Consider the following 26,816-nt stretch of genomic DNA (forward strand, 5'->3'; position numbering starts at 1 on the left):
CAGATACTGCAGTTGATCAGATTATGAATTTTATCAAAACTGCTGTTGCAAATGATGTAAAATAATTGAGCGCGAGTGGACACATTTAGAGGGGGGCGCTTTGAAGGGGGTAGAGGAGACCCCCTATAGATATTGCCAATTCTGTGTGGTCACATTAAGAGGAAATGTATTACAAACATCACTATGCATTTGGCATCATGTGACCAGCATACTATACACAATATGAGTTGAAGGACATCGATAATTCCAGGAAGGTGCGTGAGAAGAGAGAGACCAGACCTCGAGAACTGCAGCAGGATTTGCCAGTAGGCCAGCAGGAGTCCCTCCGGAAAGTCGGTACCAGGAAGACCGCTTAGAACGTGTAGCGTGAGAGCGCCAATGTCACTGAATTAGTGATGCATGAAAATCTAATGTCAATAACCAGAGCTCCTAAGATGATATTTATGTCCTCTAAAACTTTTTGGGAATAATTAGCCAACATAAGACAGAGAAAAGTTAGACGCTACGCCACACATACACACGCGCTAGTTACACAGCAAAAAATACAGCTGTGCAAAGTGGGAGGAGGGGCTGCCAAGGACACCGTTCACCCCCCTCCCAACAGCTTCCTGGTGCCTTATTGCTATCGATAAGGCCTCTGAGGGTTCCATGACTAGAGATAACCCGACTTCTGAAGTGTCTTCCTGCCCTTCCAGTGGAAAATAAGACCGGTTATGGATGTGCTGCACCTCGGGCCTGCGGAGTTAATAAGGATGTTAACAGGCAGAGAGAGCGCAGGACAAGGGACAAGGATGGTGAACTCAAGGGTTATTGGTAGTTGGGGGAGGTCATGGCGTCTGCCCACCGGGGCGCTTGTTTTTGAAGGAGCCAAGTAGTGTCTGCACCCCTCGGCGCACAGAGGTGCCCACTCGACGAGCCACGGAGTCAGCGGGAGGAGTCGGTAGGCAGGAGGAGCTCTGAGGCCGCGCATCCAAGCACTTCTGATAGCGGAGCTGCGGGAGACATTAATGATACGATAACATTAACAATAGAGAAAAAAAAAAACTTTCAACTTTCAGTAGTGCAGTCACCTCTACCAAGGTCACTGGGTTTTCTTCCTATGAAGCCAGATTAACAAATGTACAATTTAAAGCTGAAGTTCAATCCATTTTCTATTTTGCCTTCCAGGCCCCCCCCCCCCCAAACAACATGCAAATAACATTTAAAACCTGTTTTAATTACATATCTTATTTTAGACCCAGCAATGTCCTCAATAGGTCTCTGCTTCTTTATGAAATGTAGACAGATCATTGCTGGAAGGAGGGGACAGAATGCTGTATATACCACTACATTACCAAAAGTATTGAGACACCTGCCTTTACACACACATGAACTTTAATGACATCCCAGTCTTAGTCCGTAGGGTTCAATATTGAGTTGCCCCCCCCTTTGCAGCTATAACAGCTTCAACTCTTCTGGGAAGGCTGTCCACAAGGTTTAGGAGTGTGTCTATGGGAATGTTTGACCATTCTTCCAGAAGCTTGTGCACTGGTCCAAATCATTTGGCGGAAGGGGTGGGGGATTATGGTGTGGGCTTGTTTTTCAGGTGACTGGGCATGGTCCCTTATGTACACTTGGCCATCAGTTACCATGGCCGTGGGAAAGAAAATCCTTCAGTAGAGGGCGGTTGAACCTCACCTAACCGCGAAAGCTCCTAAACTCTTTTAAAAGCCTACGTGTACATTGACACACAGGCTTGTATTAAGTTGAGTTTAGGAGCTTTGGCAAAAAAAAGGTCAAAATCTTCTAAACTCGTTTAGGAGCTGCTAGTTTACATGAAGCCTTACAACAATAAAACTGTATAATTCAGGGTTCTCCAAACTATGGCCCTCCAGTTGTTCAGGAACTACAATTCCCATCATTCCTAGTCATGTATGTGAATGTCAGAGTTTTGCAATGCCTCATGGGACATGTAGTTCCGCAACAGCTGGAGGGCCGTAGTTTGGAGATCCCTGGTATAATTGAAAGCTTTAGAACATTTAGGTTAACCCTTCCTGAACATCCCAGCATCTCCGAAAAGCTTCTAAATTCTCTGGGGCAGCAAGGAACATCAATCATGTGACTACTGCGATTGGCTATCACAGTGGTCAAAAGATTAGGAGTAGGGATTGACCGATCATCGATCATCGGCAAGGCCGATATGCACTTTCCCCGATATATCGGAATCGGCCCCTGAGGTTACCGATATTTCGGGAAAGTGCTGTACCGGGGTGATGCCTGCAGCTAGAGGCATCACCCCGGTACCGGCGTCCATAGCCGATGGTCGGCTGTCTTGTAAATGACAGCCAATGTGGCTGAGAAGCCACTCTGTTGTCATTACAAGGAGAGGGAGGGGACGTCCCCTGTCCCCCCTCCCACGTCTCGCCCGGGTCTCCTGATCTACCGGGAGACCCGGGCACCCAGCCTGCACGGCCACTGAAGACGCGATCAAAGCTGCATTCGGCTCTGATCGGGTCTCCATGCAAAAACCTGGAACTGACATCACTTCCGGGTACTTGGCACCAGATTTAAAAAAATTACAGCATTCAAAACAGCCAAACTTGGCGTTTTAAATGCTTTTAAGTGCAGAGGAGGGGTTTGGGGTCTTTAAGACCCCCCTCCCCCCCCCCAGATCCCTCCACAACAGTACCTGTCAAGGAAAAAAAAAAAAGTTTTTTTTTTTAAATGTCTGAAAATATCAGCAGATACCAATACGCGATAACCAAAATATCGGTATAAAAAATTATATCGGGGGGGGGGGGGAGGGAAGGGGGAGGAAGGGGCATGGGATGAAAAGGAAAAATAAGGAAGGAATATAAGCCAAGTAAACATTGAAAGAATGGGAGCAATAAAGGTTTATTTGATATTGTATTACTTGTTGAAATGTTAATGTATTTAAGCTGTACTTCCTTAATAAAATTCATATTTGAAAAAAAAAAAAAAATTATATCGGTCGATCACTAATATATATATATATATATATATATATATTTAAATGTGCAAAAATATCGGCGCATATCGACCGATATGCATTGGCCAAAATATCGGTAACGAAAAACCAATATCGGTCGTTCACTAATTAGGAGTCGTCCCCTGGGCTACAGATCATTAGTCTGGACCAAGAGAAGTCTTCGACAGCTCAGTGTCATTGCTTGGAGCATACTCTAAGCATAGAAATGTGATGCATGTGTGGCAATAAATCTCACCCTTTTGCCGCTGCACATGTGTGTTATGCATGCAGCAACAGGTTAAAAGTCTTACTAAACCCAGGAGCCTGCAGTCACTATATCCGGTCCCCCACAAAACGCAGAACATGGAAATGAAATTATTTTAGTAAATACAAGACTGCTATATACTGCTGATGAGAAAAGGTATTCAGCAGTTTATGACTTCTAACAGTTTGTGGTTAAAGCCTGTAGGAGGCGTTTTCATTATCTTCTGACTGTCCTTTGAGGCTGCATGACCCCTGACCCCCCTGTCTGGACAGTGCTGAATGGCCCTATGCCGATCACATGCTCCCTCCCCAAAAAAAAAAACTCTCTAGCAATACACACCAAACTGGGCATGTGCAGAGTGCCCCCAAGGCTCTGTACTATCAGTAGATGGACTGGGGACAGTGGAAGAAGGGGTGAAATCAGAGAATACAGGATCAAACAGCCATTTTACACAATGCAGAGGATAAACCCCTTATGGCCCGTACATACGATCCGATAATCTGATGAAGAATACCGCTTTCATACGATAATCGGTTACTACACAGCTTTCGAGAGCCGATCACGACAGTTCATCCGATCAAACAAAGAAAATTTTTCTAGATCGTACAATTTTCATTTAATCAGTACAGTTGTTGTCCCAAAATACTATACAGATACACTACAGCATATTACATCACTTCCGATTTTTATTCTGTCATACAAGAATTTTCGTAACTTTGGTAACCTCTCTATTTTTAATATGTAACTAACACACAAAAAGAACCTGTTGTCCGATTTTTGGATTGTGTGTACGGGCCATTAGGCTCCACAGTGAGTATTAACAAGCATGCTTTACTGCATATACAGATTGATTTTATTGTTAGACCCGGTTCACACTGCCGAGACCATAAAGTCGCCCCATGTCGGAGCTACTTTTTACTGCGACTTTACCACGACTGTAGGCGCCACCTGTGGATTATTTTGCGCGACTTATATGACAGACGACTTTGTGTTTGGCCAATCAGAATATGTGTTGTGACCTAATTCCCCTTTTCTGTTTTTTTTACTCATTTCCTCATTGCCCACCAGTGCCACGTATCAGTGTCCACCAGTGCCACTGCCCACCAGTGCCACGTATGTGCCCACCAGTGCCACGAACCAGTGTCCACCAGTGCCACGTATCAGTGTCTGCCAGTGCCACATATCAGTGTCCACCAGTGCCACATATCAGTGTCTGCCAGTGCCACATATCAGTGTCCACCAGTGCCACGTATCAGTGTCCACCAGTGCCACGTATCAGTGTCCACCAGTGCCACGTATCAGTGTCCACCAGTGCCACGTATCAGTGTCCACCAGTGCCACGTATCAGTGTCCACCAGTGCCACTGCCCACCAGTGCCACTGCCCACCAGTACCACGTATGTGTCCACCAGTGCCACGAATCAGTGTCCACCAGTGCCACGTATCAGTGCCACGTATCAGTGCCACGAATCAGTGTCCACCAGTGCCACGAATCAGTGTCCACCAGTGCCACGAATCAGTGTCCACCAGTGCCACGAATCAGTGTCCACCAGTGCCACGAATCAGTGTCCACCAGTGCCACGAATCAGTGTCCACCAGTGCCACGAATCAGTGTCCACCAGTGCCACGAATCAGTGTCCACCAGTGCCACGAATCAGTGTCCACCAGTGCCACGAATCAGTGTCCACCAGTGCCACGAATCAGTGTCCACCAGTGCCACGAATCAGTGTCCACCAGTGCCACGAATCAGTGTCCACCAGTGCCACGAATCAGTGTCCACCAGTGCCACGAATCAAGTGTCCACCAGTGCCACGAATCAAGTGTCCACCAGTGCCACGAATCAAGTGTCCACCAGTGCCACGAATCAAGTGTCCACCAGTGCCACGAATCAGTGTCCACCAGTGCCACGAATCAGTGTCCACCAGTGCCACGAATCAGTGTCCACCAGTGCCACTCACACAGACCAAGCAGAGAGAATGGAATATATATACCATTACACATATATACAGTGGGTACGGAAAGTATTCAGACCCCCTTAAATTTTTCACTCTTTGTTATATTGCAGCCATTTGCTAAAATCATTTAGGTTCATTCTTCTTCCTCATGAATGTACACATAGCACCCCATACTGACAGAAAAACACAGAATTGTTGACATTGTTGCAGATTTATTAAAAAAGAAAAACTGAAATATCACATGGTCCTAAGTATTCAGACCCTTTGCTGTGACACGCATATATTTAACGCAGGTGCTTTCCATTTCTTCTGATCATCCTTGAGATGGTTCTACACCTTCATTTGAGTCCAGCTGTGTTTGATTATACTGATTGGACTTGATTAGGAAAGCCACACACCTGTCTATATAAGACCTTCCAGATCACAATGCATGTCAGAGCAAATGAGAATCATGAGGTCAAAGGAACTGCCTGAAGAGCTCAGAGACAGAATTGTGGTAAGGCACAGATCTGGCCAAGGTTACAAAAAGATTTCTGCTGCACTTAAGGTTCCTAAGAGCACAGTGGCCTCCATAATCCTCAAATGGAAGATGTTTGGGATGACCAGAACCCTTCCTAGAGCTGGCCGTCCGGCCAAACTGAGCTATCGGGGGAGAAGAGCCTTGGTGAGAGAGGTAAAGAAGAACCCAAAGATCACTGTGGCTGAGCTCCAGAGATGCAGTCAGGAGATGGGAGAAAGTTGTAGAAAGTCAACCATCACTGCAGCCCTCCACTAGTCGGGGCTTTATGGCAGAGTGGCCCGACGGAAGCCTCTCCTCAGTGTAAGACACATGAAAGCCTGCATGGAGTTTGCTAAAAAACACCTGAAGGACTCCAAGATGGTGAGAAATAAGATTCTCTGGTCTGATGAGACCAAAATATAACTTTTTGGCCTTCATTCTAAGCGGTATGTGTGGAGAAAACCAGGCACTGCTCATCACCTGTCCAATACAGTCCCAACCGTGAAGCATGGTGGTGGCAGCATCATGCTGTGGGGGTGTTTTTCAGCTGCAGGGACAGGACGACTGGTTGCAATCGAGGGAAAGATGAATGCGGCCAAGTACAGGGATATCCTGGACAAAAACCTTCTCCAGAGTGCTCTGGACCTCAGACTGGGCCGAAGGTTTACCTTCCAACAAGACAATGACCCTAAGCACACAGCTAAAATAATGAAGGAGTGGCTTCACAACAACTCCGTGACTGTTCTTGAATGGCCCAGCCAGAGCCCTGACTTAAACCCAATTGAGCATCTCTGGAGAGACCTAAAAATGGCTGTCCACCAACGTTTACCATCCAACCTGACAGAACTGGAGAGGATCTGCAAGGAGGAATGGCAGAGGATCCCCAAATCCAGGTGTGAAAGACTTGTTGCATCTTTCCCAAAAAGACTCCTGGCTGTATTAGATCAAAAGGGGGCTTCTACTAAATACTGAGCAAAGGGTCTGAATACTTAGGACCATGTGATATTTCAGTTTTTCTTTTTTAATAAATCTGCAACAATGTCAACAATTCTGTGTTTTTCTGTCAGTATGGGGTGCTATGTGTACATTCATGAGGAAGAAGAATGAACCTAAATGATTTAAGCAAATGGCTGCAATATAACAAAGAGTGAAAAATTTAAGGGGGTCTGAATACTTTCCGTACCCACTGTGTATATATATATATATATATATATATATATATATATATATATATATACACACACACACCATATAGGCATGGCTGCAATGTGGGGAATGCCTGGCTAATCTCTTTCATCTTCCTGGAAAGTCTGATAACAAGTCGCTTCAAATAAGACAAGGAGGCGACTCCCATTGAAGTATATGGGAGAGTCGGATCACAGGTCGCCTCAAAGTAGTACAGGACCCTTTTCTGAAGTCGGAGCGACTTCAGTAGTGCCAATTAAGACGGCACTGATTGATTAACATTGCTTTTGTTATGTCAAGCGACCTGGGGTGACACAAGTTGCCTCACAAGTCGCGCTAGTGTGAATGGGCTCTTATGGGTTTAGTAACACTAAGTTAAGGTCTAAAAAAACAAGAAAAAAAAAAAAAAAACTTGTTCTCCCAAAAATATTAAACCCAGCTCCCACTGGCAGCTGGCCACTTTGCTTTGCTGGTGCTTTCACACCGATTGGGCCCCAAGGAGCCTTTAGCAGACACAGCAAGTGCCCAAAGCCACAGCACTAATCATGCACCTGGATTGCAAAAAATAACTAAGGATTGATTGTTTAGGTCTTGCTCTCTTTTAGCCACTTGACCTCCTGAATATTTACCCCCCTTCATGACCAGGCCTTTTTTTGCGACGCAGCACTGAGTTATTTTAAACAATTGCGTGGCCATGCAACGCTGTACCCAAATAAAGTTAATGTCATTTTTTTCCCACAAATAGAGCTCTCTTTTGGCGGTATTTGATCACCACTGAGTTTATTTTTTGCGCTATAAACAAAAAAAAAAAAAAACACAATTTGGAAAAAAATAACGGAATTTTTGTAAAGTCTTACCGTAAAATTCCTTTCTCTGAGTCCTCCGACAGTCGCCGCCCACTCATACAGTCTTCACCAATGGGGTATTGACTTCCTCTCCTAAGGAGAGGAAGTCAATACCCCATTGGTGAAGACTGTATGAGTGGGCGGCGACTGTCGGAGGACGTAAGAGAAATATATTATTTTTTTACTTTCTGCTATAAAACACTAAAAAAAAAAAAAATTAAAAAATCTAATTTATTCATATTAACGCTAACCTGTATTCTGCCACATATCTTTGGTAAAAAAAATCCCATTAAGCGTATATTAATTGGTTTATGCAAGGTATAGCGTCTACAAACTATGAGATAAATTTATGGATTTTTTTTTTCCTAGATTAGTAACGGCGGCGATCAGCGACTTATAGCAGGACTGAAATATTGCGGCACGCAATCGGACAGCGACACTTGTGACACCTTTGTGGGAACCAGTGACACCAATACAGTGATCAGTGCTAAAAATATGCACTGTCACTGTACCAATTAAACTGGGTGGGAAGGGGTTAAACATCTAGGGCGACCAAAGGGTTAACTGTGTGCCTAGCCAGTGTTTCTGTGTACTGTGTTAGGTGGCTTTGCAGGTACACAACCCCCCCCCCCCCCCCCCCCAGTCAGAATGGAGATCCCCCTTGTTTACATAGGCAGATCTCTGTTCTGTGTGCATTACTGACGATCAGCAGGTGCCAGAGGACATCGAGTGCCCGGCATCCGCAGATCGGCTTGAATATTTTCCTGCAGTTGGACGTGCAGAATAACGTATAGATAAGGGATTCTACACCGGAGAGCCGCCCTGTAGCAGTAAAATTGCAATAAATGAGGCCCATAAAGATGATCAGAAAATATTATAGAATAGGTTTCTCTCTTACCATGCAGGCAGCCTGCACTGCCTCTGACAGGTGAGCTGCATTAGGTTCACACCAGAACATGTGGCACACAAATATTCCGGAAGCCTCCGCCATGATGAAGGCAAACGTGTGAACGTCACGTCCGACACCCATAAAAGACAAGAAGCGAACGCGGCACTCGCTGATCGTTTCCTCGCTCTGGAAGGGAAAAAAAAAAAAAGAAATGGTTAGGGAAAGGTCAGATACAGTTGACCCAAAATGCCCTACTGGGGGTGGAGCCTGGCTTCTTTGATGGTGTACCGTAATCATCATCTTAGCCCAGGTTTATTAAACTAGTCCTCAGGGGCCACCGACAGGTCATGTTTTCAGAACCAAGCCTTCCTGCTGTACCAATGAGCTCCTCAGGCGCTCTCCTTCCAGTTCTTGAAGCTCTCCACATATATCTAGCAGTGTACCTCTGATCAGATCAGCTTCCTCCCTGAGGAAGCGGACAGGCTCAGAGAGGCATGCTAACAAAGGAGGCATCAAGGGCCAGATAAGGACAGCCAAAGGGCCAGGTGTGGCTCTGGGGCCGCAATCTGCCTAGGTTAGCTGTAGCATTATTCCTCGCTCTCAATCTGACATTCTCCTGTCCACACACCTGTTGATGTAAGACGGTAACAGTTGCTGATGCCACGTTCACGATGACAGGGACCCAACCGGCTCTATCAGTGCTCATCGCTGTCTGCAGGTTGGTGTTTATCACATCCATTCCTGGAAGGCAAAAGGTGAAATAAAGATCAGATAGATCTTTGGATAGATCGGAAGATAGCTTGGGCTGCATAGTCTTGCTATTTTTCTACAGTTTTTTTGTTAATAATTAAAAAATACCTGAATAAACATTTTTTTTTTATAAAGAAAAAAAATGTAAATGGCGAGGATCTTGCTTTGGTGTCTGGATGAGAAAACTGGACAAACAGAATTAAATTCTATGGGCCAATAATTCCACTTTTAAAAAAGGTGTCTGAAGCTAAAACTGCATACACCCGCTCGGCGCTCACAATCTGAATATGTATTTTATAAATATATAAAATATAAATATTCGTGGTCTTAAAACGATACAATAAAATTGTGTGCAACTCTGATGTATTCACTAGCAGCCACTGTAAACAGAAACTCTATATAAAAAATGCGTAAATGCAGATCACAGTATATGGTCATAGTACGGCATGCAACACATTCAGCGGCGCTAAATCATACTGTGTGATAGCATGATAATGATTCATGATATTAATGTCTCCATAACATGAAAGGTTAAAATTAGAATGTCCAGTCTTTAAGCAGGAAAAAAGCTTTTTCAAGATGTAGTCTCCTCGGCTAAAAGACACCCGTGTTCCTTAACAAAGGATCAGCAGCCTTCACCACATCTTTCGTGCTCCCCTTAGAAATGGACACTCACCACATCTCACATTATTCTGAGCCTGTATGCATCAGCTGCATGAGCCCTTGCCCCCGGATATCGAGCCGCCTCCAGTGATTCCAAAACACCTTTAACTGCTTCCTCCAACTCAGGGTCAGGCACCGTATCACAGCCAGTCAAAATGCAAGCAGACAACAGAGGACCTCAGTTGAAGTCCACGTGACGAAACGCGTCAGGACGCACGTACGTTGCTACCTAGGAGACCGAGGGGGTTGCCAGCTGATGTTCCGGAACTCGCTTTGAGCCGCGGTCTGTCACATCCCTGTGGAAGGAGGCGTTTCAGCTTGTGGACGGCGAGCAGCGATACACCTTTGCCTTTGCAAGTTTTATTATATGTAAGCAGATTGATTGAGGGGGTTCAGGGTGTTATATTTGAAATAAAGCCTAAGCAATATTACACTATCCTCTGTTCCCTGTTGTCTGCTTGCATTCTGACTGGCTGTGATACGGTGCCTGACCCTGAGTTGGAGGAAGCAGTTAAAGGTGTTTTGGAATCAGTGGAGGCGGCTCGATATCCGGGGGCAAGGGCTCATGCAGCTGATGCATACAGGCTCAGAATAATGTGAGATGTGGTGAGTGTCCATTTCTAAGGGGAGCATGAAAGGTGTGGTGAAGGCTGCTGATCCTTTGTTAAGGAACACGGGTGTCTTTTAGCCGAGGAGACTACATCTTGAAAAAGTTTTTTTCCTGCTTAAAGACTGGACATTCTAATTTTAACCTTTCATGTTATGGGGACATTAATATCATGAATCATTATCATGCTATCACACAGTTTGATTTAGCGCTACTGAATGTGTTGCATGCCGTACTATGACCATATACTGTGATCTGCATTTACGCATTTTTTATAAATAATTCCACTTTGTTTTCCCTCAGCGTTCCCTGTGAGTCAAAACATGAATGATCTATTGGACTAGGGCCTTTCTTAAGGGCAGTAAAAACAGGCAGCTGAGCCTCAGTTCCTCCTAGCCTAGTTCCTGATGATCACAATGGAAGGAGGTTTTTTAATAGTATTGATCTGCACGTGCATAAATTATTAATATTGATTCTTGAACACCTCAGTGCACTGTGTGGAAATACATGCTGAACACATGGAGTATTCTATAGGTATCAGACCGGTATTTGAGGGAGTAGCTCTCAAGAGGAGAATTGCTGACAGAACCTGGAACATTCTACAGGTTATCAGACCAGTAACTGATGGTGCATCTATGCCAGGGAGAACCACAGATATAAAACTGCTGAGCAATATCACAGAATATATGACACCCAGGCAGGGCCATGACACTTACCCACGGGTTTGGTGACGTTAACATTGCCCAGATAATACACCTGGAAGCGCTGTACCATATCATTTTTTGGGGCTGGAAATTCCACTGAAAGAGAAGAAAAAGGTGATCAGAGGAGGATAATTATGGGACAGATGGATGTGGTTTGAACGGACAAGGAAAATAATTAGGTTTATCAAGGACAGCTTATAATAAACATCCTGAAGAATGGGGCCTTCCTGCTCATATTATCCATGAAGAAAAACACAGTATAAGTACAGAAGATACAGATGGAGCGGTGCAGCGGCATCGCAGACGTAGCGGCATCGCAGACGGAGCAGTACAGGAGGCATCACACACGGAGCGGTACAGCGGCATCGCAGACGGAGCGGTACAGCGGCATCGCAGAGCAGACACAGAAAGAGTAAAGCATCAACACAGAAAAAACACAGGAAGCAGCACAGCGCTATCACAAAACAGACACAGGAGGAGTAAAGTGTCATCACAAAGCAGACACAGGAATATAGTGTTGTCACAGTACTTTACCAAGAAAATATGTAAATTTAAAGCAATGCAAGAAAAACACAGAGCCGGTTCACACTGATGCGGCTGCGGCGATCGCATGTAACGTCGGAGCGCACTGCTCCTTCATTACATGCGATCGGCTGTGCGATGCGAGTTTAGCCATACACTTTGTATAGCTAAATTCGCACCGCACCCGCAGCAAACACGCACAGGACCCTTTTTTGCAGCCGCATCAGGATCGGATCGCACAGCGGTTCACACTTGTGCGATCCGATCCTGTGCGAACTGCAAGATCGCACTGCGATATGCGATCAAACTGGGGGTGTCGTTAAGATTACATTGACACCCCCAGCGTATCGCATATGGCAGTGTGAACTGCCGGGGGTGCGTTTGCGATGCGGGAACAGGCTGCGAATTCGCAGCCTTCCCGCATCGCATGAGTGTGAACCGGGGCTGAAACACCAGTTGGATAAATGTAAAAACACACATGCTTTTAAATACAGAAATGTGAATGAGGTCTGAGGCTGCAATGCGGTACCTTGGAAAGGAATGTCCACCATTCTCGAATGGTCCAGGAAAAGTCCATCCACTAGTGATCGTGTATTGCGCCTCTCAGCCATAATCTGTGGATAAACAAGACATAGTGTTGTGGTTACTATAAATATATATATTTCTATTTATAGACACTGTCAACTGTCCATTCAGGGCCAAGTGACCATGCCTTCTAATAACCCACCTCCCTCAACAAGATATTATGACCCATTTATGCTTCCTCACTGTCTACCCACAGCAGAAGTCCAGCCTGAAAAAGCTTGGGTGTCAAAATGTACCTGAAGAGGTTGGAAGATGTCACTGTACCCCCCATCACATAACAGCATTAGGGCCTGGCCGCTCGGTCCAGAGCACTGGGAGGTCTCATGCTCCCTATACCTAGAAGCTCCGTTTCATTACAGAAACTGAACGAGGGCTCCAAAAGAGAGGGGAGGCAGCGAGGGAGAGCAGAATGGCAAATTGAACTTGTTGGTGAGGCTGCCGTTTGTTAGCAGACACTGTCACTTTGCTTTTAATGCACAATGTCACAGTGTTTCTATAAAGGAATGCTGCTATGCGTGTAGTTGGATAAATGTTGACTTAAAATGAAAAAGGGAACATTTGCTATGTAATAGGCAACATTTAGAAATTTTAATTGTGCCCAAGCAGTGCCCTGAACATAATGGGATTTTTGACATACCGTAAAATCCATTTCTCTGATGTTCATTGAAGGACACCGCTCCTGATTTTCATAACCATTGGGTATACTGCCCCCTACAGGAGTAGGACAGAAAAGGCAGTAGGTAGAAAAAGAATCTGGCTATGCCTATGGGCAGTCCCAGGAGGTATACTCCCTCTCCCTGCTATATGTACTCAGTTTTGTTACAAGCAAAGTGTGCACCGACAACCAGATGACTGCCTTGCAAACCTGCGTCACTGACGTCTGATAACGGGACGCACTGAGCTCCCGAGTAGAGTGCGCCTTGACAGGGAAAGGGGGAACCTGACCCTTGATGGAATAGGCCTGAATCACCGTCTGATCCATCTGGAAATAATTGCAGAGGAAGCGGACAACCTTTCCGAGGCCCATCTGTGAGCAGAAATAGGGAGTCTGACTTCCTAAAAGACTCCGCAGCTGCCAGGTACACCCTAATTACCCAGATCAAATCCAAGGCATGCAATGCAATTTCCTTCGGATGTTTCGGCCTGGGACACAGGGAAGGCAACACGTCTTCATTCAAATGAAAATCAGATTCAACCTTTTGGAGGAACGACGGACAGGGGCGAAGAACCACCTTATCTCTGTGAATCCCCAAGTAAGGTGAACGGCAGGCGAATGCCACCAATTCTGACACCTTGTGCGCAGAGGTTATACCCACCAAAAATGCCACCTTCTGAGACAGCGTAGGCAAGGGAATCTCCCAAAGATTCTCAAAAGGAGGCTTCTGGAGGTCCGAAAGCACCAAAATTGAGGTCCCAAGGCGGCAACGGAGACGACCACCAAGGCCGACACCTAGCCCCAGATGGTACTCCAGGCCAATTTCTGTTCAAGCCCCCATTGAAGGAAGGTCAAAATCCAAGCCACCGAGGAGGAGTGAGGGTGATCCCCAAGAGACTCACACCACGCAATGTACGTCTTCCACGCACAGTGGTAGATCTTCCTAGAAGTAGATTTTCTAGCTGTAAACAGCGTTGGAATCACTGACACATATAAACCTCTATCCATCAGCACCTGGCATTCAACAGCCAAGCCGTCAAAGCCAGCGACTGTAAAGCAGGATGGAAGAATGGTCCTTGGGACAGCAGACCTCCCTGAGAGGAAGCTTCCAAGGAACGTCGGCAACCAGCCGTACCAGATCGGTGTACCAAGCCCGGCGAGGCCAGTCCGGAGCCACTAAGATGACCGGAATGCTTTCTGCCTCAAGCCTGCGTAGAAGTCTTGGCAGAAGCTTGAGAGGAGGAAAGGCGTAAATCAGACGATACTGACCCACAGTGCCAGCAGCGCGTCTGTGGCATCTGCCAGAGGATCCTGTGACCGAGCCACAAACCTCTGCACCTTTCTTTTGAGCCAAGACGCCAACAGATCCACCTCGGGGATGCCCCACCGGAGACACAACTGATGAAACGCCTCTGGATGAAGGGACCGCTCCCCTTGGTCCAACGCCTGCCGACTGAGGTAATCCGCCTGCCAGTTTTCCACCCCGGGAATGTACACAGTGGAGCGGGCTGGAATGAACGGTTCTGCCCACCTTAGAATGCCGGCTACCTCCCGAGCCGCCAGGACACTTTTTGTGTCCCCTTGGTGAAGTCACGGCCGTGGCATTGTCTGACTGAATGCACCCCCTGGACATCCCTGAAGACGGTCCGTCCAATGGTCTGGGCACAGTCTGATCACTCGGAGTTCCAAGACATTGATAGAAGAGTCCAGATCCCCTGAGCAGAACTCTTGCCGAGGACGCCTCCCAAGCCGGCTGGCATCCGTGTTGACCACTGTCCAATACAAGGGGAGGAAGGATTTGCCCAGCCGAAGTGCCGGAGACCAAAGCCACCATATCAGGGATGCCTTCGTTCCCCAGCTCAGCCGGATCTCAATGTCCAGAGACTGCGGAGTCTTGTCCCATTTGGCCAGAATCTACCTTTGCAGGGACCTTGTATGGAACTGCGCAAACGGAACTACCTCAAAAAGGTAGACACCATCAGGCCCTGCACCTGCATGCAAGTCCAGAGGGACGACCATCTGCTGGACAGCAGGAGACGAATTGCAGCCTGCAAATTCTGGAGTTTGTCCAAAGTCAGACCCAGATAGTGTAGCTTTGTGGATGGAACCAGAGCAGACTTCTGAAAATTCAGAATCCAACCGAACTCCCTCAGAGTTCATATGGCGATTTCCAGGTTTCCCACCAGAGCAGTAGGGGACTGAAGACCCGAGGAGTAGAGGCGAGAGCAAAGGGTAACGCAACAAACTGATAATGCTCCTCTCCCACGGCAAAGCGGAGGAATCGCTGGTGACCGGCACATATTGGAATGTGAAGGTAAGCAACCGTGATGTCCATTGAGGCAAGAAAATTCCCCTGATGCAGGGATGTCACCACCGTGCGAATGGACTCCATCCTGAACTTCCACACCCGCACAATGCAGTTCAGCGCCTTGAAGTGCAGGACTGGATGCACCTTGCCTTCCTTCCTGGGAACTGTAAACAGGTTTGAGAAAAAACCCCTAAAAGCTTTCCGATGTTGGAACCGGGACAATCCCCCCTTAAAGCAATAGGTCTTGTACAGCCCCAAACAGACCTTGTAAGTGGTTCGGGGACAGGCGCAAATTGGAAGGAAAGAATCTTGCCAGGGGACAAGAGCAAAACGCGATCTTGTAGTCGGACAGAATAACTTTGTGGACCCACTTGTCTTGTACCAGGGAAGTCCACGGGTCCAGAAACCAGCGAAGACGTCCCCCCAACCCCGATACGGATGAGGGCGAACCTTCATGCTGAAGGAGCCCTGTCTGCGGGTCTGAAGAAGCCCGCTCTCGGCTTGCCAGACCAGATTTGTTTGTATCCTCCAAAAGAGGCCCTGAAAGGCTTCGAGCCCTTGTCAGTCGACCCTGAGGGAGCAAAAAACATATTCGCCGAGGAGGGCTCACATCTACGATGAGGTACCTTGCCCTTAGTAGCATGCGGAAGAAAAGCACTCTTTCCCCCTGTGAGACCCTTAATGATGTCATCCAGGGTAGCCCCAAACATGGGATCCCTTGAAAGGGGAGATCAGTCAAGGCCTTTATAGAAGTCTGATCCGCAGACCAGCATTTAAGCCAAAAGAAATGCGTAAGGACCACTCCCGAAACAGAGAGCCGAGCCACTAGGGGAGCGCATCGAAAGAGGTATCACAGATAATCTGCAGCCCCTGGACCAGCTGGTCCGCCAGCTCAGCAAAGGCAGGGGGGAGTTGTTTTCCCTCTAGGTCACGACATAAAAGCTCAGCCCACTCGGTCAGAGTTTGCGACAGCAGGACAATGGTGAATACCGGCCTCAGTGCCGAACCAGCCATAGTGTACATATTGCGGGCCACAGCCTCAGCCTTCCTGTCAGCCGGATCCTTAAAGGCACGGTTGCATGGTTCAAACTGGAAACCAGAGGGTCCACCACCCGTGGAACAGTCCACTTCTTAATAAAGGGACTACTCATAAGGGTATCGCCTAGTAAAATCGCTTAGGAACCCCAAGGGGACACTTTGGTTGTCCCCACTCTTTAGCGACAATTCTGTCAAAATAAGCGGGGAAAGGGAAAACCTTTGCCGCACTGGAAGGCTTGTAAGTGCCAAAGGGAACCTGCGCCTCTGTCGCAGCTGCGTCCTCCATCTTCAAGGTCTCACACACAGATATAATCAGTGCTTCCACCAGCACCTTTTCGTGCGTGGTTGCAGATGTGGAGGAATCATCCTCACTGAGGATTCGGGGCGCATAGTCGCAGACCCAGCAGGGTGACCCACATCCGCGGTGGCCGAATCAGATTCAGGATCTGATGAGGCCGGAGAAGGCGGGGGACATTTTTTGCTAGCACCTCTACCCGGGACACAAAGGACTCCAGGACCGCCATCAGTGCATCGAAGGATAGTTGGGACTCGGAGGGCCCCGCAGCCTCAGAGAAAGGGTTAGGTGGGGAGATGTGTTCCAAAGACTCCATGCTTCACAAGGGGGCTCCCACCGCCGAAATTGCCGCTCACAGGGCTCCACTGTCATGGCCGCCGCTATTTTCAATGGCAAACCACCGCAAAATGGCTGCTGGACTACACAAACATGGCCGCCGTGCATAGAAACACAGACTACAACAAAATAGCGGCCCTGCGTGGCACCACGAGGCTCCCAGGAGGGATCCCTAGGCCTCAAAGGACAGGCCCAGGGAGGACGGGGGGGGGGGGGGGGCCTGGCAGGAGCCCCCACCAGGTACAACTGCCCCGCACAGCCGATTGTCCGGTCGGCCGAGCACCACCCTGGCCCCCATCTCCAGCACAGCACCCTGCCCCCGCCCCAGGTGGACCAGACCACCCACAAAGCCCCAGCATAAGTGGAGGAGGAGGAGGGGGGGGGGTAACGAAAAAGGGGGCGGGGTGCCTGACAGAAAGGAGGGGAACCAGGGTGTCTGCCCATCCCAAGGAGGGGCCCACATCCACCTCAAAACCCTCTAGGTGGAGAAGGGGGTCAGCTAGTCATCATACCAGGAACCAGACGGGCATTGCTCCAGACAGAACCCCTCGCCATCTAAATCGGGGGGCTATCGGCAAGGGGGGAATGCTGCAACTTGGGCTGAGACCCGGTTGTATGCGACCTCACAAGCCTTTTAACTTGCAGGCCAGTCCCCGCCCAGTGGGGCTATGTCGCGACCAACCTAGCTCGCAGCTGAGGTCGCTGCCCAGACTAGGGTGATCACTGGATCTAGATTATCCAGCCCGTCGCCCAGTCCAGCAGTTGAATGTAGATCTCACAGGAAAAAAACAGGAGAAAAAATTCTATCTAAAAAAATTTGCCAGGACCAGAGATCCCAGCAGGGAACTCCTGATAAGCAGAAAAAAAAAAATGATTACCTATAGCAGGGAGAGGGAGTATAACCCCTAGGACTGCCCATAGACATAGCCAGATTCTTTTTCTGCCTAGTGTCCTACTCCTGTAGGGGGGGCAGTATAACCCAGTGGTTATGAAGATCAGGAGCGGTGTCCTTCAATGAACTAAACAGAAATTTGCCTTTTGCCTTTAATTCCTCCTGATAGCAGCGCAGTCCTGTTCTGTAGCCTTATATCTGTCTATCTGCAGTTCAAAATCAAATGCACTGTTATCTGATTGCTAGTCTCTACAAATTTGGAGTTCTCTGTGCTGGAATGGAAACTGTACCCGAGGACCTGCAGTGCAAGGAACTCCCTGCTTCTTTTTTTTAAGAATCTGTGCTTTCTCCACATCTGCTGCTTCTTGATTATGACTCCATCAATTATTAGATCAACAGTCGTTTGGGAACTGCTGACACGAGGAAGCAAAACCCTGCTTCCCTACCAAGATGGCTGCCTTCACAGTGTATAAAATTACATGGTAAATCAGTAATGGGGAAAAGATTACCTGCAGGAAGACCACATATATTTATATAGTGAGATGTGGTATTCTTATTATTCTGTACTGTGGCTGGAATGCTACACAAGTGTGTTTGAAACGCTGCTCCCCCCCCCCCCCCCAAAAAAAAGGGAAAAAAATTATAGAAATTAAGACTCACACGGGAGCAGACTCCATGCAGACCGGTGGCAATGGCCTTGGCGGGGACCTCACATCGGAACACGTGACATTTCAGCAGCTGTGTCAGTTTGTCCCTGGCGACATAGGCAAAGTCCCTGCAATGAGGAAATGGCAGTATAAAGGGTGGGGTACAGAAAAGCTGAGAGATCAGGTATAACACCAAGCACTGGATATATACTGTACCTCTCTCTGTCCATACGCAGCACAACCAGAGAGAAAAGACAGTTAGTGAGGAAGAGATGGGCACACAATCAGTTTATTGTACAAGATTATTTGTAGATATTCCACAGAATGGAACTCAGAAATGATGGCATGTGGTAGGATACGGGACCTCCTCCACTTAGGAGGAAGAATGACCCACTGACAGATGGTCGAGGTAAGTGTTCTGTAAGTAGTATAGATACCACATAGTGTCGGATTTATATGATGACCAAGTCAAGACACCACAAAGCCAATATATATATAAAACCGCAGCAAAAACATGTCTCCAAGTAGGTGAAAATTTTTAGGCCAACTAATCTCCTGTTTACCATGAACGGTTAGACAGGACTAGTTGGTTTGTTGCAGGCTGGCAAGTGAGCTAGGAATTTTTCTTTGTTTTTTGACAGAAGGCACCCTTCCATGTGCTCCTTGCTGCAAAGGCCAGTTATAGGTTGGTTGCCATTTGTTTGTTAGGTGATGCACTGGATACCTCAATAACACACACACAGTATTTTACAAAAGTGAGTACACACTAGGGCTGAACGATGTGATATCGACTATCGTGGTGCGAGCGTGGGCGATAGTCACATCGCCGAACATACGATATAAGGCAGCCCTGCAGCTAGTTCTCCTGACTGAAGGGTGAGCAGCTCGCTGTGAGCAGCGGCACAGCGAGCCAATCACGCGTGCCTGCACACCTGATTGTTTCGCTGTGCCGCTACTCACGACGTGATTGGTTCGCTGTGCTGTGGGGCGGAAGTGTATTGTGGGGACTGGAGTGTGCTTCCGGTGCAAAGGAGCTGCCTGGTGGAGAGGACTACAACTCCCAGCGTTACCCCAACTTCCCGCGTTTCCGCCTGCCCCCAGCCAGAGAGATTCCCCCTCCCTCCGGGAGAACCAACTTCACAGCCCGATCATGAGGGACAAACAGAAGAGGCGGAGGGAGCGCACGTGGGCCGAGGCCACCAAGAAGGTACCAAATACGGAGGGGAGGCGACTGTACCATGTACACCAGGAAGAGGCGGGCGGAGAGGTCTATATAGCGATAAGTGAGGGGGGGGGGGGTACAATACAATGGGAGGGATACGAGATAGGAGGGGTGGTGTAATGTCAGGGGGAGTCTATATATAATTGGATGGGGGGTGTATACTGTATGTACTATAATGTGAGTGGGGGAGGAGTGTATATACATAATGTATATATAATGGGGGATGGTTAGATTATTATTCAGGATTTATATAGACAACAGTATATACAGTGCATACACCTCCCCCATATTACTATATACATGTGCAGTATAAATATCGCAATATATAGTTGGGGAAAATATATCGCAATGTGATTTTTTCCCCATATCGTGCAGCCCTAGTACACCCCTCACATTTTTGTAGATATTTTATTCTATCTTTTCATGTGACAACACTGAAGAAATGACACTTTGCTACAATGTAAAGTAGTGAGTGTACAGCTTGTATAACAGTGTAAATTTGCTGTCCCCTCAAAATAACTCAATACACAGCCATTAATGTCTAAACCAGTGTTTCTCAACTCCGGTCCTCAGGGCACACTAACTGGCCAGATTTTAAAGTATTACCTTGGGGAGATGCAGACTAGAATTCTGCAATCACTGAGCAGCAAATTATTTCACCTGTGATTTATTTCAGTTTTCTAGCAAACCTGGCCTGTTAGTGTGCCCTGAGGACCGGAGTTGAGAAACACTGGTCTAAACCACTGGCAGCAAAAGTGAGTACACCCCTAAGTTAAAATGTCCAAACTGGGCCCAAAGTGTCAATATTTTGTGTGGCCACCATTATTTTCCAGCACTGCCTTAACCCTCTTGGGCATGGAGTTCACCAGAGCTTCACAGGTTGCCACTGGAGTCCTCTTCCACTCCTCCATGACAATATCACGGAGCTGGTGGATGTTGATGTTGGAGAGCCTGCGCTCCTCCACCTTCCGTTTGAGGATGCCTCACAGATGCTCAATAGGTTTTAGGTCTGGAGACATGCTTGGCCAGTCCATCACCTTTAGTATGTTTAGAAGAAAAAACCCCATCCCACTCAGAGGGGCGGGTGCTGCGTCTGTCAATGAACTTCAGAGAAAAGGATTTTACGGTAAGACAAAAATCCAGTTTACTCCATCGTTCATTGACAGACGCAGCTCCATATCTTCTTGACCATTGGGGCGTTCCAAAGCAGTATTTGCATGAGGGGTGGGAAAAAAACGCAAAGAAAGAACGTGATTCCCCAAAGGCTAAACTTAGCCAACCGGTAACATGGAGCTCAACCAGGAACCAGAGCTCACCTAAAAACAACATACACCCTCAAAGAGAATGGTTTCTCTTTTAAACAGCAGCCTGCAAAACCTTGCGGCCAAAAGAGGTATTAGAGGATGTCAACACATCCACCTTGTAGAATTTTGTGACCAAGTTGCCCCCCTTGCAAACTTGCAACAACACCTGATGGCGAAAACCCCAAGAGGCACTCAGCGCCCTAGTAGAATGCGCCTTCACAGGGAAAGGAGGAACCTGACCCTTCAGCGAAAAAGCTTGAACCACCGTCTACCTGATCCATCTGGATATGGTTGCAGCAGACGCAGCCAATCCTTTTTGAGGTCCTTCAGTGAGGACAAAGAGAGTCTGATTTTCTGAAAGATTCAGTAGCCGCCAGGTAAACGAATTGCCAGAACCACATCCAAAGAATGCAAATCAATTTCCTTGGGATGCTTGGGCTTAGGACAGAGTGAACGCAGCACAATGTCTTCATTCGGATGAAAATCAGAAACTACCTTAGGAAGGAACAACTGATGAGGTCAAAGTACCACCATCTCTGTGAACCACCAGATAAGGTGAACAGCAGGACAGCACCGCCAATTTAGATACCCTGCGGGCGGAAGTAATAGCCACCAAAAAGGCAACCTTCTGTAACAACGTAAGCAGAGGAATCTCCCAAATGTTCTCAAAAGGAGGTTTTTGAAGAACAGATAATACCAAATTAAGGACCCACGAAGGTAGCGGTGATCGTCTCGGAGGAGCAATATGGCAAACCCCTTGTATAAAACTGCGAATCAAGACATGCGTAGCTAAAGAACGTTGTAAGAACACAGCCAAGGCCAACACTTGGCCTTTGATAGGGCTCAAAGCCAACCGCTGTTCAACCCCTTTTTGAAGAAAGGTCAAAATCCTAGCCACTGAAAACAGGCGAGGATGCACCTTCAGAAAATTCACACCATGAGATGTACGATTTCCACGTACGACGATAAATCTTCCTGGAAGCAGACTTCCTGGCCTTCAACAGTGTAGGAATCACATAATCAGAAAGACCTCTGTCCTTCAATACTTGGCTTTCAACAGCCACGCCGTTAAAGCCAGTGACTGTAAAGCAGGATGGAGGATCGGCCTTGAGACAGCAGATCTTTCCTGAGAGGAAGTCTCCAAGGAGCATCTGCGACCAACCTGATCAGAATCCCTTCCACATCTATTCTGTGCAGAAGCCTTGGCAGGAGTTTCAGCAGAGGGAACGCATAGATCAGCCGATACTGACTCCAAGGAGCCATCAGTGCATCTGTGGCATCCTCCAGAGGATCCCTCGACCTGGCTACAAACCTCTCAACCTTCTTGTTGATTTGAGAAGCAAACAGGTCGACATCAGGTATCCCCCAACGGATACACCCAAGGCCCGCATGCAAGTCCGCAGAGAGGACAGATTGCTGGCTAACAGCAAACAAAGTGCCTCCTGCAACTTTTGCAGCTTGTCTGGGGGAAGAAAAACTCTCCCCGAAGTGGGGTACAGAGTCAGGCCCAGATAATCCAGTCTTAAGGATGGTATCAGGGCGGATTTTTTTTAAATTGATGTTCCAACCGAACTCTTGCAGAGTCAGAACAGTAATCGTCAAGTCACCTAACATGGCTGAATGGGGGACTGCTCTTAATAGGAGATCGTCCAAGTACCCAGTACCGTAATCCCCCGTTGTCACAGTAATGCCAACAATGGTGAAGACCTTGGGGGCAGAGTCGAGACCAAAGGGTGACGCCACAAATTCATACTGCTCTTCTCCTACAGCAAAGCAAAAGCTGATGTCCAGCATAAATAGGGATGTGTAGATATGCGTCCCTAATATCTATGGAGGCCAAAAAGTCTCCTTGGTGTAGAGACGCCACTACCGTGCAAATGGACTCCATTACAAACTTCTGTACCCGCACAAAGTGGTTCAGAGCCTTGAGGTCCAGGGTTGGACGTACTTTGCCTTTTTTTCTGAACACAGTAAACGGGCTTGAATAGAACCCCTGAAAGCATTCCCGAGAAGGAACCGGCACAATCACCCCTTGCGACAGCAGATCTTGTACCGCCTCTCTTAGATCCCTTAACCGGTCTGGAGATAGGCGTAGATTGGACGGAAAGAACCTGTCCGACGGTTGAGACCAGAATTCGATCTTGTAACCCCATCGGATCAGTTTGTAGACCCATTTATCCTGAATCAAGGAAGTCCATGGTTCCGGAAAGAAGCAAAGACGTCCCCCCACCCAAGAAACGGGTGGGGGCGTCCCTTCATGCAAGGGAGGATTTATCCGCAGATCCAGATTGGCCTATTCTCGGGCTTACCCTACCATTTCTTCTTGGAACCCCGAGAAGACTCGAATGGCTTAGCTCCTTTCTCATGCGATCCTGAGGCACGAAAGGGCCGCCTATGAGCAGTAAATGAAGGCCCCCGTCTATTACGCGGTGCCTTGCTGTTGGTGGATTGGGGATAGAAGAGTACTCTTCCCACCCGTAAGGCCTTTGATTAACTCATCCAGGGAGTATCCAAACAACCTGTCCCCCGTAAAGGAAAGGTCAGAAAGAGCCTTTTTGGAAGCTTGGTCCGTAGACCAGCTTTTCAGCCACACCATGCGTCTAATCCCAAACCCCACCGCAGACACTCTGGCTACCAGTGGAGCCGCATCCAGCGGCACATCACATATATACAGAAGGGCTTGGACCATTTGGTCCGTTAGTTCTATCAGGCTCGGTGAGAGCTGCTCCGTTTCAAAGTCTCCTTTTAGCAACTTCGCCCATTCTGTGATGGTCTGTGACACCAGAGTGATCGCAAAGACCAGTTTTAGTATTGAGCCCGTTAGCACATGCAAATGGCGGGACAGAGACTCAATCCGTCTATCCACGGGGTCGGTAAATACCGGGGACTCTTCCACCGGGACCACAGTAGACTTGTCTGGAAACCGGATGATCCACCTTTGGTGGCACAGTCCATCCGCGAAGGGGGTAACGCCTTTTACAGCACTTAGGCACCACAAACATTTGTTTGATGCGCCACCACTGTTCACTGACAATGCTGTCAAAAAGTTCCGGACAGGGAAACACCTTACCCGACTTCTGGGATTTGCGGGTGCCAAAAGACACCTGCGTCCCTGACGCTGTAGACTCCTCCGCTATTTTTAAGGTTTCCCGCACCGACACTATAAGTGCCTCCACCAGCGCGATTTCACGCACGGCAGATGAAATGTCCTCCTCGCTCTCAGAATGCGAAGACACAGATCCACCAGGGTCCGCAGTGGCCACATCTACCTCAGAATCGGAGGATACTACAGAGGGAGGTGAAGGCAAAGGGCGCTTTCGGCTAGTGCCATTTTTTTTAAAACTAAATCCACTTTGACACCAGGCTTTCCAAAACTGCTGCAAAAGCAGACAGGGTCTGCGACCCGGAGGGCCCCGCAACCGCACTGAGGATCTGTAGGCGAGATTTGGTCCTGGGACTCCATTAGCACGGAGAATAAAAAAAAAAAAAAAGCAAAAAACGCGATCCGCACTGCTGCACCAGCGGTACCACAAGTCCCAGCCCTAACACAGCCTGCAGGAGGGTGAGTGAGGAATACCTAAAGGGACCCCAAGAACATATCACCAAAACGGTCTGGAGGCTTTAGGAACATTCTGTGCAGAGAATAGAAACGATCTGACACAGGAAACAGAAAAACACCTCGGTCATGCCTAGAGCTTCTCCCTTGCTGTCCAGCCATCGTGGACTTCCAAGAAATTGGCCGCTCCATGCATTACTATGGGGAACTACCAAAACATGGCCGCCCGCCCATGCATTTCAAAGAGAAAACTTTTTTTACATTGATGCAGAGCAGAAAGACAACAGCAAAATGGCAGACCCCACGGCGCGCCATGCGGTCTCCAGGACCCCCAGGGAGTCATTAGACAGACACATGGGTGGGTCCCCAGGAGGAGACCCCACCAGGACAAAACTCCCTCCCCCGCAGAACTGCCGCAGTGGCCGCAATACATCCGCCCCCAAGAGGTAGGAACCTGCTTGTGGGAGGATGGGACAGCCGATGGGGGCATGGTATCACCGAGGCCAGGGGAACAGAGGGTCCGACTTTCCCAGGGAGGGGGCCCACGTCCACCCCAAGACCGCCAGAGAATTAGGGGGAAACACTTGTTCACCATACCACGGCATCAGGTGGGCGCCACTCCAAACAGATTACCTCTGCACCCTGGGTGAGGGTGCTGACGGCAAGGGGGTACGTTGCGACTCAGGGCATCCCAGGTCGTGTGCGTCCCGGCGAGGTGTTTCACTTGCGGGCCAGCCCCCATCCATCGGGGCTCTGTCTTGGCGAGGCGTAGTGCTGAACGAAAACCTGCTCACGCTCGCTAGCCAGGCTGGGAGATCTTAAGGAATTAGGATATCCAGTCCGAAAACCAGCCGGCTGTTGCTTGTAGTTCTCTCAGGAACACTAACTAGCAAATAAAGTCTTATAAAAAGGTTCCCAAAAAAAAACAGCTAAGACCGAAGTCCCAGCAGGGAACTAGGTCCCACTCCTAAATTAGGCAGAAACAAACTGGACTACAGAGTGTGTGGGTGAATGCCTGCAGGGACTGCCCCATGGGCGTGAAAGTTTTTTGCTACCTAGTGTCCTACTCCAGTAGGGGGCAGCATAACCCAATGGTCAAGACGATATGGAGCTGCGCCTGTCAATGAACGATCGAGAAAAATGCTTTTGATCACTTTTATGCCTAGAAATAAGCATGACAGCACCTCTTTATTGTGAGATCTGGGGTCAAAAAGACCTCAGATCTTACATCTACACTATGATGAAAAAAAATGGGCTCTTTAACCACTTGCCGACCAGCCACTGGGACTGTACTGCGGCAAAGTGGCTCGATTCCATCCAGCGACGTAGACCTACGTCGCTGGACTCCTCCCCCTGTAGGCGGCGCTCGCGCGCCGCCGGAGGCACGCTCCCGCTGTTTTCAGTCACAGCGGGAGTCGGGCCAGGGGAGGAGCGGCGGCGATCGCCGCTGCTCTTGCCCGATCGTCGGGGAATCGAGTTTGGAGATCCGCCCGCTTGTGTAAACAGAGCGGGCGGATCTCCTAAGTGACAAACAGTGACAGATTGCTGAACATGCGATCTGTCCCTGTGTCACTCAGTCACCTCCCCCCACACGTCAGTAAGCACCAGGCATACATTAACCCCTCCCTCTCCAATAAAATTAACCCCTTCCCTGACAGTGTCATTTTTACAGTAACAGTGCATATATATAGCACTATATTTTGCACAAACCAATCAAAATACGCTTATTGTGATTTTTTTTACCAAACAGATAGCAGAAAACAAATTGGCCAAAAATTTAAAAAAAATTAGATTTTTACATTTTTTTGGGGGGGAATTTCATATAAAAAAAATGTTAAAAATATTATTTTTTCCAAAATAAACGCTCTTTTTTTGTTTATAGCGCAAAAAGTAAAAATCGCACAGGTGATCAAATACCACCAAAAGAAATCTCTGTTTGTGGGGAAAAAAGATGTAAATTTAGTTTGGGTACAGCGTCGCACAACCGCGCAATTGTCAGTTAAAGTCGCACAGCGCAGAATCGCAAAAAGTGGCCCAGATGTAAGACAGCAAAATCCTCCGGTGGTAAAGTGGTTAAACCCATTGCTAGGAAGCGACGAATCCTGCCTAAGGGGACCGGATCGTTTT

The 26,816-nt window shown here is 47.9% G+C and overlaps 1 protein-coding gene across 1 annotated transcript in view; it reads right to left on the bottom strand.

Annotated features, from left to right (window-relative positions):
• Positions 1 to 215: 215 nt before the first annotated feature.
• APBB1 (amyloid beta precursor protein binding family B member 1) overlaps positions 216 to 26,816 on the bottom strand; it is a 69,565-nt gene continuing 42,964 nt past the window's right edge. The window contains exons 8-13 of the mRNA XM_082245931.1: positions 18,621 to 18,735; positions 12,381 to 12,465; positions 11,342 to 11,425; positions 9,234 to 9,346; positions 8,615 to 8,791; positions 216 to 992 (exon numbers count right to left, since the gene is read on the bottom strand). Coding sequence (XP_082102057.1) covers positions 828 to 992; positions 8,615 to 8,791; positions 9,234 to 9,346; positions 11,342 to 11,425; positions 12,381 to 12,465; positions 18,621 to 18,735 — 739 coding nt within the window. The 3' untranslated portion in view covers positions 216 to 827. The remainder of the gene's footprint in view (positions 993 to 8,614; positions 8,792 to 9,233; positions 9,347 to 11,341; positions 11,426 to 12,380; positions 12,466 to 18,620; positions 18,736 to 26,816) is intronic.

Source organism: Pelophylax lessonae, assembly GCF_965119305.1.
Source record: "Pelophylax lessonae genome assembly, chromosome: 2".
NCBI lineage: Eukaryota > Metazoa > Chordata > Amphibia > Anura > Ranidae > Pelophylax > Pelophylax lessonae.